This window comes from Eucyclogobius newberryi, unplaced genomic scaffold, assembly GCF_026437365.1.
Source record: "Eucyclogobius newberryi isolate DKJ021-1_F unplaced genomic scaffold, fEucNew1.0.hap1 SCAF_13, whole genome shotgun sequence".
Lineage (NCBI taxonomy): Eukaryota > Metazoa > Chordata > Actinopteri > Gobiiformes > Gobiidae > Eucyclogobius > Eucyclogobius newberryi.
In genome coordinates, this window is record NW_027315757.1 from 32146243 (window position 1) to 32159140 (window position 12898).

Here is a 12898-nt window from a genome sequence, read left to right on the forward strand (position 1 = left end):
GCAGACTCTTCGCTGCAAACATGTGAATGGCTGAGTTTATAAATGTACATACTACAAATATTGCATATGATTGATAATACAACTTCATTCATATCCACACAAAGGCAATAACCAAAGGGTTCTGCTTTTCTTAGATAAGGTGACTAATTTAAACTGGCTTTCATCATCCATGTATAGCCTGCTGGGGAAATTGCACACCTACAAAAACAGAGGTGTCCTTGATACAGTAAAGCAATTACACACATCTCTGCATTAGTCCAATTTCCTACCTCTCTTTACAATTCTTCTGCAACATCAACTATTTCTACAACAATGGTAAAAGGTGCACTGCCTTTTATTAAATTATACTATTATTATGATATTTCAGAACTATTTTGTACCCACAGATCACAGGGGAACCACCCATCCACCAAGAGACACCCAAAAAAAGGCACAGCACCCTACAGCTCCCTCACCGGGGCGTCTACACAGCACCGCACCAGCATCCCGTGTCCTGCCTCTGTACCAGGGAAGGGGCGGAGGGTTGTGGGTACAGGGGGATGGTGAGGGGTTTTGGGGGTGGGGAGCTGGGGAGCTGGGGTCTGCTCTCACCTGGTCTCACTCCCGCCAACATTGGCAGTGGGTGGTGGGTGAACGCCATGCGGGGGGACCTCATCTGGGAGGACAGGGCGCTGAAATCGAATTTCCCCGGCTTCTTAAGAGAACCAGGCGACGAGAGTCCTGGTAAAAAGGGGATCAACAAAATGGCAGAACAGAGACCAGGGTTTAATTCAACATGGATCTGTTGCTTACTGCAACTCTATCAAGAAATGATCATCTTAAAGGTTTATAGTTTTGATTACAATGCTCAAATGGTTATGACGGAAATCAATGGATAGATTTATTCATTCATTGATTTGTTGACTGGCTTTACACCAAGATGGGTTTACTGAAACAGACTGTTTGTTTGTGGACGGTCAGCAGGCTGCACCCTAGGTTGAGGGCAGGAGCAAGTGGAGGCTGGGACTGGGAGAGGCCATGTTTGAAGCAGCAGAAGGTCAGAGTGAGGGGGCAGAGGCGGGGGGGGGGGGGGGGGGGGCACAGTGGCAGGAGCGAGAGCTGGAGATGCACCGGAGTTTCACCTGCCACACTCTGGGCACAGTACCCAGAGGGATATTCTACTCAAATATTACCAAGCTGAGTTAGTAGTAGCTAGAATACAGTTTCCAATGAAAAAAGGAAAATAATAATAATAAAAAAACAAGCTAAGTACACGTCGGAGCATTCGTATAAAGAATACATGCAATGTGTACTGACGGTGCTGTTAAGTGAAAATACAGCTTTAAAGTTGTATACACGATGACTGAACTATAACAGGAAACCAGAATTATGCTTGTGTTCCATTACTCGTGCTATTGGACACTTTCCATCTCTCACACGTTGTTGGTGCTTTGCTTGTCTACAAGGATTGAACAGAACATACAATTCCCACTATCGGCTCATAGACTCGTTCAACCGCTATTAATGAGCAATCATGCGTCGCTTTTGAGGACACCATGTAGTGTACAAAGCACACTAAGCAGCACACGCACCACATTTGTCAAGACACCTCTTCAGAATGAATGGGACATTGGCTGGCCTTTACTGGCGGCAGACTGTGTTTTCCAAGCAAAAAGTCGTCACGAATAACCGCGTATAACGGCTGCAGACCAGGCCAAAGCACACATCAATAGATCTTCTGAGGCAGTGCCCTTCTGCATATCTGTCTGTCAGGTATTTTATGTTAATGACATAACCATATTTCATAAAAGAGTGCTTCTACTCACAACAGTCACACACATTCACACAAGCTGGCGGACCCCGGGCACGCTGCCAGGCGGCGCCAGAGCAGGAGTGCGCCAGGAAGACGGAAGAAGTTAAGCAGCGGAGGAGCGGCGATGACATAGCCACATCGACAAACAAATTAAAGTGTCCCCCTTGTCTATAAATGTCAAGTTAGGCTAAAGAGCGGCATGAAATATCGCTGGTTTGGTGAAATTGGACAGGGTAAGTACAGGCCAGCTCCACCAGCTCAACCAGAAACACGGGCCCCATGTGTGAGAGCCACTGATGAACGGCCGTGTGGTGAGAAGCTTATTCTGATGTACGGAATTCCAGCTGCACTGTTTGGATTTTCTGGGTTTGCCAAACAGTATCTGACCTCTGCAGGGAACCACAACGCTGAATATTACGCCGAAATGATTGCCTCAATAAAACAGAAAAAAACAATGAAAGCACAGAACGTAGATGACATGATGTAGTTTTGTTTGCGTTGGAATGATTAAAATCCTGTGATAAACAACCTCGGAGAGTAAAAAGCCCATAAAACGCTAAACGGCGCAATATTCGCACGTATAAAACAAACGAGTAAAGATGTGGGTAATTTCAACACGGCACTGAGATGTTGAAATAGATTTTACGAGCGACGCGTATAAAATGTAACAGAGGCAATTTCTGAAAAGCCCCTTTTTAAAGCTACACGGGCAAATGTTTTAGCACGATGTGTCCACAGCGCTCATGGGAAAGCACGGGCGCAGCTGCGCTTGTGTGGGCACCGACAAGTTTAGAATAAGGTGGGCGTCCGCACTTATGTTAAGCACCACGCGACATAACTCGACGTGGAGGTGGGAGGGACGCTCGAACGACAGGGAAATGTTGGACTAATGTGACCTTTGTGCAAATGAAGGCTTCTAAAGTTAAAATAGTGCAAGGGTCAGACTAAGGTCAAGCCGACGTGTTTATTTCTCATGTCGACTTTTTGTTTGCCCAAGTGAGGAACATTTTCAGGGAGGAATTATTGTCACTTTGTTGTCACAAAGAGCGTGTGGGACAAAAAGTATACATGTTACTTTATATGACAGATACTACCTAAATACAAGAGTGAAGTGTTTTATTTATTCACTGCAGCTCTTTAAAAACAAACATCCTGCTCATTTTAAACTATATTTAGTTGTATATTTGAATCTAAGTTGCCTTTTACTACTGTGAAACACTTTGTAACTATATATATACAGTTGACATAGTTAAAGTATCGGTTTGAATAAAGGGTCTAATCAATTAATGAGTTTATTTTATTTTTATACAGGAAAAAGATGTAAAAACAATAGAATCTGGCCTGACCCAGTTAAAAAAGGTTCCTGTTCTGCAGCAAAGAGCTGAGACAACAACAACAACAACAACAACAACAACAACAACAACAACAACAACACAATCACTACAATACTCACACACTCATAAGTTTAGAGTCAGTGACTATAAGAGTTTGTAGGAGGTTTAAAGGAGAATCAGAGCAGCTCGAGCTCAAACAGAAGGAGACGTCACTCTGGACCCTGCTGCTGTGAGTAAAGCACCGGCAGCAGCTCCTGTGAGCACAATCTATTACTCACAGATGGAATGTGCTTTCGTTTACGAGTCCGTGTATAAATTGTTCTCCAAATCTATTGTTTATGACAATATTTCTTTCTTTAGAAATATATTTTTTGGCTGACTGACTTTCTTTTTTTACTAACTACAAATCTAGATTGAACTTGTAATTAGAACTGTGGCATTCAAAGAACAATAGTGAAACTATCCAAATTATACATTCTTGTCACTGTGTTGTGGCAACAGGTCAATCTAATCAGGAATTTAGCTATAACAGTTGTTTGTGCTAATGAAGAGTCAAGGGAAAATGTATAATTTCACCAAGCATTTTGAGTCCCTGAACACACTTACAACGTGAGCGTCAACATGTTGTGCGTTTAATACATTTTGGCAATAAAAAGTGTTTTCTCCTCCGTGGCACATATAGGGACGACTGCCTGCCACATGACAAGTTTAATTATAACAACCCATTATGCATAAACAGTCTTAAATTATACATATTGTTTTTTAGTCTCCCTGATACTCCCTAATTAGCCAGCTATCTGACTCAAATATCTGGTACGATGTGACTTTGCTGTGAGAAGCGGCAAACGAGGCCCAGCTGCCCAATGAAAGCTTTGTCTGATAAAGCTAACAGAAGTTACTCTGATCTCTGTGTTAATCTGTGTGTGTGTGTGTGTATGTGTGTGTGTGTGTGTGTCTGTGTGTGTGTGTGTGTGTGTGTGTGTCTGTGTGTGCGTGTGCGTGTGCGTGTGCGTGTGTGTGTGTGTGTGTGTGTCTGCGTGCACGTGACTTAGCGCGCACAACCACACAAATGGCGTTGTTTGTTCGGCATTATTTCGGTGTCCTGGCAAACGGCTATAGCAGACTGGCGGCCAATTGCTCCCATGACCCTCCAGTGTTGCCACGCTAACAAGCTGGCCACCGCACAAACCTTAGCATTAACACCACACTGGAGTCCACATGCACCGTGCTTTAACAGCGCAAGAGTAAAAAGCTCGCACATTTGTCAATAAATAAGCTACATTAGACACGTTGGGGTCGGTCCAAACCAACATCACATCCGTACAATGGCTTTGGCAGTGGGATTGTATCATTTTGAATACAGCTGCGCGTGAGGGTGACTTCATCTTAACTGTAGGCGTTTATTTTACCAGACCAATATGGCAGCAATAAAGCTGGAGGGCCTCAAACTCAACTCAAATGAGACTTTTTTAAATTTATCTTTTATATACAGCTTGACTAGTGCCTAAAACGACCTATAAAGACTGATCTGAGCTCTGGCACTGACCACACCCATAACAGAGTCTGACAGTGACCTCACAGTTAGATGTATAGGAAATATAGAGCCAAACTTGGGACTGTGAAACATTTTCTTGTGATGTTTGTATGCGATCCATTCAACAGAATACATGATAATAGTTCATCTAAGGCTGTGATGCTCAGCTCTATTAGCTAATACTCTGTGTCAGTCCAACACCTCCGCTCTTGGCTGAAATGTTACTAAGCGGATTTCCCAAGTCAGAGGTCGCAGTGGAAAAAAACCCGGCAGAGTTAATGATGAATTACATGATCACCTGCTATGCCTGGGAGCTTTTGCTTCTCAGGTAAGAGATTCACCTCCAGAGCCGACAGAGGCACCTCTCCCGCCCCTCCTCCTCCTCAGCCTCTCTCCCAGACTGCACTGCAGCGCCATGAGAACAGATGTCCGCTGTAACCCAGTAGCTCCCGTCGCTGTGAACACATGGAGGCGCCATCTGGACCGGAACGCTGCTCCTCTCCAGATTGGGAGTGTGTGCGTATGTGAATGTAAATCAGAGAAAGCAGTGTATACATGTGCTTAAATCTAGTTGTATTTTTTTTTTCTGAGGCAGACGGTGCTTTGTGCGTCGGTGACACACCTGAGTGCCTGCAGTCATGTTTGTTTGTGATGTGTGTGTTTTTGGGAGACGGTTTAGGCAGGTGGGACACCACTCGACATCTCTCTCTAAACAAAACTACGCCACAGCCGCCTGTTCACAACAGCCCCCACCATCGTGGTGTCTTTCATCACTGGCATTCCCTCTCAGGGCTCCACCACAACGCAGCAGTACACTTATGGAACACAAATTCACACTGGCATCACAAACTCTTGTTTGTATTCATGTGGTGGCTTGAGACAATGAGGTTTTTTGAAACAGTAATTGTAAAATGGTTTGATTCACCCAGGGCGGCTGGGTTTTAAGATAACAAAAGTCTTGATTGTGAGCATCATACTTCCATTACAACACAAACGCAGCTGCACTCGGAGAGCGCGACACTGGCTAAAGATGCTGTCCAGTGTGTTTCACTTATCACGCATCAGCTTTGTGTTAAACATGAGATGAAGAGAATACTTCTCATTACTTCTTTTTTAGAGCAGAAATATCAGCAGAAAAGTCAAAATTGGTAATGTGTAAAAATTCAAACCTTTATGGATTAGGTCATGGAGATCATGCATGAGGCTGGAACCTAGCGCTCCTTTCTGAGAAAATGCTTTACAGTTTTTGTGTGTGTAGAACCAATGTCACAAGTGCATTATGTCTATAATGTTTAGAAAGCACTTAAGATCCTCACTACTGTTTTGGATGTAAATGTCATATTTACAGCATTTACTGGGGATGTATGCTTATGCCAGTGGTTAGAATTGGCCACTGTGAATGAATTATGCCATTGTACACTGCAATTACAGCCATTCAAACTGCATATAACAAAAACCTGTCACCCATATTTACATATTTGATGATTGTTATGGCGCTAAAGGGCAACCAAGCGGCTTTGGCAAACCCCACAGTAAACAACAGCAAACATCTGGAAGAAAAACACAACCCCACCCAGCGGCAGCACAGTCAGAAAACGAGACATCAGGGCGGGATGGACCAGAGACAGCAGTCAGGACAGGAGGAACACCCCAAGGACAATAAAGACAGAGAGAGAGAGAGAGGAGCTGGCAAGCCAAAGGGGAGCAGAAGAAGCACACATGAATGGAACACAATATAATGTTTAATGTTCTAACCATGGTAAGGAAACTGCACTCCATCGCTCTCATGCTTAATCTTCCTCTCCTGCACACTGGCCAAATGGTGCTGCACTGGAAGGCCAAACAGGGGAGAAAGGAGAGTTAACAATGAAGGCGAAAAAGAAAGGGAAAGATGGTGGAAAGAATGAGAGAAAGGACATAGGAGGTTGGTTATAAACAGGCGACATGGGACTTTTGTGTTATAGAGAGCAGCAAGTGTCTATTAAAGTGAGAGAGAGACGACTCTGAGCGAGGGGTAGATACAGTAACTGAGTCTAATACTTCACCCACGATAGGCGCGTTATGAGTTTATTTTACAGGATATTACTGTCACGATGACTTAAGGTCGAAAAGGTGGAAGTTGACGTTATAAGTGGCGATTGGGCTGCTGAAAAGTTCTGTTCAAATGCCGAAACTGATATTTGAGGGTGCACGACGTCACTTTTCTGGTGGAGGGCGTGTCACCAGCTTGTCTCCGTGGAGATGTTTTTACTTTGCTTGGAATGTTTCTCAGTCTGGCATGAAATATATCTATTGTAAGTGTTCAATTGCTCAAAAATGCACTGAAAACGAGGCGGTATTACCTGCTTGTTTCCAAGGAGATAGATTAGTTTAATGCCATACTGTGGATCTCCATGGAGACGAGCAGGTGACAGACCCACCACCAGAAAAGTTACATAAAGCACCTTAAGATTGAATTTTTTTTACGAGGTACAGTATAAGCATCATTTGTATTCCCTAACTGAACATTATTCACATTTATTTTATTAGATATAGTGTTTTTTATATTTCTCATGACAACTAATTGCCAACTAAAGTGATAGTACTACACTTTAATCATCTAAATGAGTACAACGGTCATTCTTGCCCGGAATTAATGTAATCACGCCTATAACTGATTCAAACTAATTAAACATTGCAAGGAAATAAGACTCGCATTAGCAAGTTTGTTTCTGTTGGAGAATATAACGTTTCAATAATAGACCATCAAAACAACCCTGGGTCTTGAATGACACTGTATTAGAACGTCATGAATCTGAATATTACATTTCCACACATAAACACTGGAGCGATTGTGGTCAGATTATTTTGCCCTGAAGACAAATACTTTGGGACTGAGTGTGCGGGTATTTTGGGCTTTTAGATTTTGAGGAATTTAGACATTAAGACATTTAGACATCCATCAACGGGTTGTTTACTGCCACCTTTTAAAGAGGTGAACGTGCTCAAATTAAACTTCTCCTTCTCTTTTCAAGCTCTGTGGAACGTGTAGATAAACAACAGTAAAAACAACTATGAAACACGATAAAGGACTAATGTGGGAATAATGGTGTTTTGTACAAGAGGTGGAGAGTAGAGGGTGGGGTAAAAGAATGTTCTACACAGCAGAGAGAGATGATTCTGTGAATATGAAATATTAAGATGAGGCGGACTGAGGTTTCCACTCGAAATGAAGTAGATAATAACACTTTTATACAGTTTACAGTTGCCTTCTTTAAAACAACAGTGAACAGTGAAAGAACATTGTAATCAATATTCATTTGATTAATTATTAACAGAGTTGTGTTTGCAGAAAGTTATTTTGAATTATGAATTAGCCTTATCTTTTGGTGATGATTAAACGATATAATAAGTCATTACGATTATGAACCTGAGAAGTTTTTAGCCTCAGTCCGCCTCCAGACTGTCTGTGGGACAAACCTGCATCCACGTCGTTGGGCCAGCCGCTGGACTGAGAGCTGCTGCCTGCTGCAGGGGACCGGCCCGAGTAGAACACATCATCCACGGGACTCTCCATCTCACTGTCGTCAATGGACTTGCGCTTGTTGGAGCTGAGATCACACGGACAGAGTTAGTTTCCAGGTCAAGTATTACAATTAGTGTTGTACGGGTTGTTTAAAGCCGACACTTCCAAGAAATGTAACGGTTTTTATTATTTTTACACATTTCTGTTGGATTCACATCATATCGTCTGATTATAATGAAAAAGGTTTTGTTATTATCAAACCTACTAAATATAAAGATAAATGCCAGGTCTATGTCTTTCTTTCAAACAACTTCTGACAACAACTGATAAAAATAGAGTGTTTATTTTACCATTATTATTAGTATTATCTTGTCTTACGCTAGCTGTTTTTATTTTATTTTATTTTATTGTATCTTTATTTCCCCCCTCCATTCCTTATCAAGAAATGAGAGTTTTTTTATACAGGAGTTTTTGTTTATATGAGTTCTTCTATTAAGAGTGTTTTTCAAACTTCCTATAAGTTATCTGTCCTTTTCCTCTGTATCTTCTGCGTTGCAACAATGAAATTTCCCCATGTGTGGACAATAAAGGAATATCTTATCTTATCATTCTTTAGTTCTCTAGATTTAGTCTTTTTTTTTTGTCGACATGAACATGTTTCATCTTACAGCACGTGTAAAAGTGTCGCTCTTCTTTTCTCACTGGAGCCAGGCCAGTGTTTGCTGAAATGAAGCGTTAGCTCCTTTAAAATGTCGAGGTCTCCCGTCCATGTTTGACTTTGGTATAACGTTTTTGCCGCAGGCGCCCAGACGATACTAGAGACGACAGAGGGGCCGAACGTACTCGACATGCAGCGCGTGCACCGGCTCAGCGCGTGCGGCGACGCTCGGACCACTTTGTGACGTGTTAGCAGATTCTTCAGGAGTCATACATCTGTGACTAATAAAAATGCACAGCCGGGATATGAGTTGTTGTGTGTGACAGAGGTTTTTGCACCCGCATCAGTGCCAAGGGAGAGATTCAGTAATGAGTGCAACTACCTCCGTGGGAGACTTGCATAAAGCTCCATTTCAGTCCTGCAGCGTAAGATGAGCGGGCGGCAGAGAGCGGGGATAAAGAACAGACACAAAGACAGAGGAAAGGGTTGAATGAGAGGGTTAGTGGTGGAGGGAAACACAGCAGAGAAGGAGAAGAGCCAAAAAGCAGAAAAGGGCTTTATTCAAGAGGTTAAACAAGTTAGTATAGATAAGGTACAGATAGTAACAGAATAGTTGTAGATTCATATCCTTTTCTTACAGTATACAATGTTTTTTTCAACATGAATTTAGATAATGAATGGCTTAAGTAAGTGAAAAACGAAGTAGACTTATTGTATTGGACAAATGGTAAAGCTTTGTAATGATAAAGTTCTATACGCACCTTGTGGAGGGGGTGGAGGTGATGGACCGTCGTCCTAGGGTCACCTGGTTGATGTTGTAGTAGCCAGGGCTGTCCAAATCGGCTAAAGAGAAGTTGGGGCCGGTCGCCGTAGCAACTGGGGCTAAAGAATTCAAATCAGACAAAGGTGATTTCAGTGTAAAATGGTAATAACAGCAGTATTTATCGAGTATTTGAAATAAAAAAGATAAAGCTTGTTGTGATTGATTTGAGTCATGACTCACTCTGTGACACACGGACGAGCTCGGCCACGTTCCAAACTCCTGAAGTCACAAAGCAGTCCTGGAAACTCAAATTCAAATGTCCTGTGGAGAAAAGACATGAGAGATGCACGTGAGCAAGTGAGCAGGGTCAAATACACAAACCAAATGTGCAGAGCCGGACATGACAATGTAGTCATCTCACACACATGCTAACGTTAGCTGAACCACATGTATGAGGAGACGGATTGAAAACATGTGTCTCCAGGACACGTGTTTTCAATACGGCTCCAACACAGAGCGACTTTGGGCATGTTCATTTTTTAATGACAGTTCATTGAACACAATGGTAAATGCTCGGCACAGAATTCTCAAAGTGGCATGTTTATAATCCTCAACCAATCGTTTCAGAACTGGAACCATCAGTGCTCTGTGTGGTCAGCCAGTGCCCCACAGCCGCTGGGACAGCTACAGTCATGGCTACAGTCGTGGTTACAGTCATGGCTACAGTCGTGGCTACAGTCGTGGTTACAGTCGTGGTTACAGTCGTGGCTACAGTCGTGGCTACAGTCGTGGTTACAGTCGTGGCTACAGTCGTGGCTACAGTCATGGCTACAGTCATGGCTACAGTCGTGGTTACAGTCGTGGCTACAGTCGTGGCTACAGTCGTGGCTACAGTCGTGGCTACAGTCGTGGCTACAGTCGTGGCTACAGTCGTGGTTACAGTCATGGCTACAGTCATGGCTACAGTCGTGGTTACAGTCGTGGCTACAGTCGTGGTTACAGTCGTGGTTACAGTCATAGCTACAGTCGTGGCTACAGTCGTGGTTACAGTCGTGGCTACAGTCGTGGCTACAGTCGTGGCTACAGTCGTGGTTACAGTCGTGGCTACAGTCGTGGCTACAGTCGTGGTTACAGTCGTGGCTACAGTCGTGGCTACAGTCGTGGCTACAGTCGTGGTTACAGTCGTGGCTACAGTCGTGGCTACAGTCATGGCTACAGTCATGGCTACAGTCGTGGTTACAGTCGTGGCTACAGTCGTGGCTACAGTCGTGGCTACAGTCGTGGCTACAGTCGTGGTTACAGTCGTGGCTACAGTCGTGGCTACAGTCGTGGCTACAGTCGTGGCTACAGTCGTGGTTACAGTCATGGCTACAGTCATGGCTACAGTCGTGGTTACAGTCGTGGCTACAGTCGTGGTTACAGTCGTGGTTACAGTCATGGCTACAGTCATGGCTACAGTCGTGGCTACAGTCGTGGCTACAGTCGTGGTTACAGTCGTGGCTACAGTCGTGGCTACAGTCGTGGTTACAGTCGTGGCTACAGTCGTGGCTACAGTCGTGGTTACAGTCATGGCTACAGTCATGGCTACAGTCGTGGTTACAGTCGTGGCTACAGTCGTGGCTACAGTCGTGGTTACAGTCATGGCTACAGTCATGGCTACAGTCGTGGTTACAGTCATGGCTACAGTCGTGGCTACAGTCGTGGCTACAGTCGTGGCTACAGTCGTGGCTACAGTCGTGGCTACAGTCGTGGTTACAGTCGTGGCTACAGTCGTGGCTACAGTCGTGGTTACAGTCGTGGCTACAGTCGTGGTTACAGTCGTGGCTACAGTCGTGGTTACAGTCGTGGCTACAGTCGTGGCTACAGTCGTGGTTACAGTCGTGGCTACAGTCGTGGTTACAGTCGTGGCTACAGTCGTGGCTACAGTCGTGGCTACAGTCGTGGCTACAGTCGTGGCTACAGTCGTGGCTACAGTCATGGCTACAGTCGTGGCTACAGTCGTGGCTACAGTCGTGGTTACAGTCATGGCTAAAGTCATGGCTACAGTCGTGGTTACAGTCGTGGCTACAGTCGTGGTTACAGTCGTGGCTACAGTCGTGGCTACAGTCGTGGCTACAGTCGTGGCTACAGTCGTGGCTACAGTCATGGCTACAGTCGTGGCTACAGTCGTGGCTACAGTCGTGGTTACAGTCATGGCTACAGTCATGGCTACAGTCGTGGTTACAGTCATGGCTACAGTCGTGGCTACAGTCGTGGCTACAGTCGTGGCTACAGTCGTGGCTACAGTCGTGGCTACAGTCGTGGCTACAGTCGTGGTTACAGTCGTGGCTACAGTCGTGGCTACAGTCGTGGTTACAGTCGTGGCTACAGTCGTGGTTACAGTCGTGGCTACAGTCGTGGCTACAGTCGTGGCTACAGTCGTGGCTACAGTCGTGGCTACAGTCATGGCTACAGTCGTGGCTACAGTCACCCCTAATATGGAGATTTGGGATCTGACTTATTTCTTTTGGTTTTCATTATTAAAGAGTTGGTCTTATACCAATGACAGAAATGTAACACGGTGGCTTAGTGGTTAGCACCCCTGGCTCGTAGGTTGTATGTTCCTCCTGTGTCTGTGTGGGGTCCTCCGGGCTCTCCGGTTTACCCCATCAACCCAAAAGAGGCACAATGGGTCAAATCCTCAAGTTGCAGCAAAACAATGCTTTGGACTCCAAAGATGCTTGTAATTTGATATATTGTGACAACACATAATATACGATACGATATTATGATATTACGCTTATTGTTACATCAAATGTTCCTACAGGACAATAAAGTGTCCTTAACCATGACCTGCTAGAAATGCATCATCGAGTGCTTCACCAGCGGTGGTTGGGGGCGTCGTGGGTTCAGTTCTGCCACTTGGCCATTTGCTGAGTGTCTATTCCCTCTCTTTCTCCCCCTTTCACGCTATAACTGTCGTTTCAAATAAAACCTTCGGCCCAGAAAAAAAGAAAGAAAGAAAGAAATGCGTGGCTGTCATATAGTATGGACTATTGATAACCAGAATGCAAATAAAAGTGCAAAATACTAAGCTGTGTTTTGCTCATTTGAGACTGTACTGTTCCAATGTCTAGTAATAAGTTAAGCCATTTTTGGTTATCTTTTCCTGTATTGGTTGTGAAAAAGAGCAAAAATTAAAACACATAATTTAAATTGAATACCATTTATTTGAGGAAGATTTGTATCCCTAAACTTTCAATGGTATTCTCCAATAGCAGCTTTACTTTCTTCTGTAACATACTGGTAAACAGTACTCAACCCTTATGACAC

General features: G+C 44.1%; 1 protein-coding gene across 20 annotated transcripts in view; it reads right to left on the bottom strand.

The window, feature by feature from the left end:
* Nucleotides 1-12898, bottom strand: part of nfixb (nuclear factor I/Xb) — a 150270-nt gene that overhangs the window by 13409 nt on the left and 123963 nt on the right. For 8 of the 20 annotated variants that reach the window (XM_072443625.1, XM_072443614.1, XM_072443616.1 and 5 more), the window contains 6 exons: nt 9827-9907; nt 9585-9705; nt 9206-9241; nt 8120-8250; nt 6416-6490; nt 592-720 (listed from right to left, as the gene is read on the bottom strand). In XM_072443625.1, coding sequence (XP_072299726.1) covers nt 592-720; nt 6416-6490; nt 8120-8250; nt 9206-9241; nt 9585-9705; nt 9827-9907 — 573 coding nt within the window. The remainder of the gene's footprint in view (nt 1-591; nt 721-6415; nt 6491-8119; nt 8251-9205; nt 9242-9584; nt 9706-9826; nt 9908-12898) is intronic. The other 12 variants (XM_072443619.1, XM_072443633.1, XM_072443615.1 and 9 more) reach the window with 7 other exon arrangements.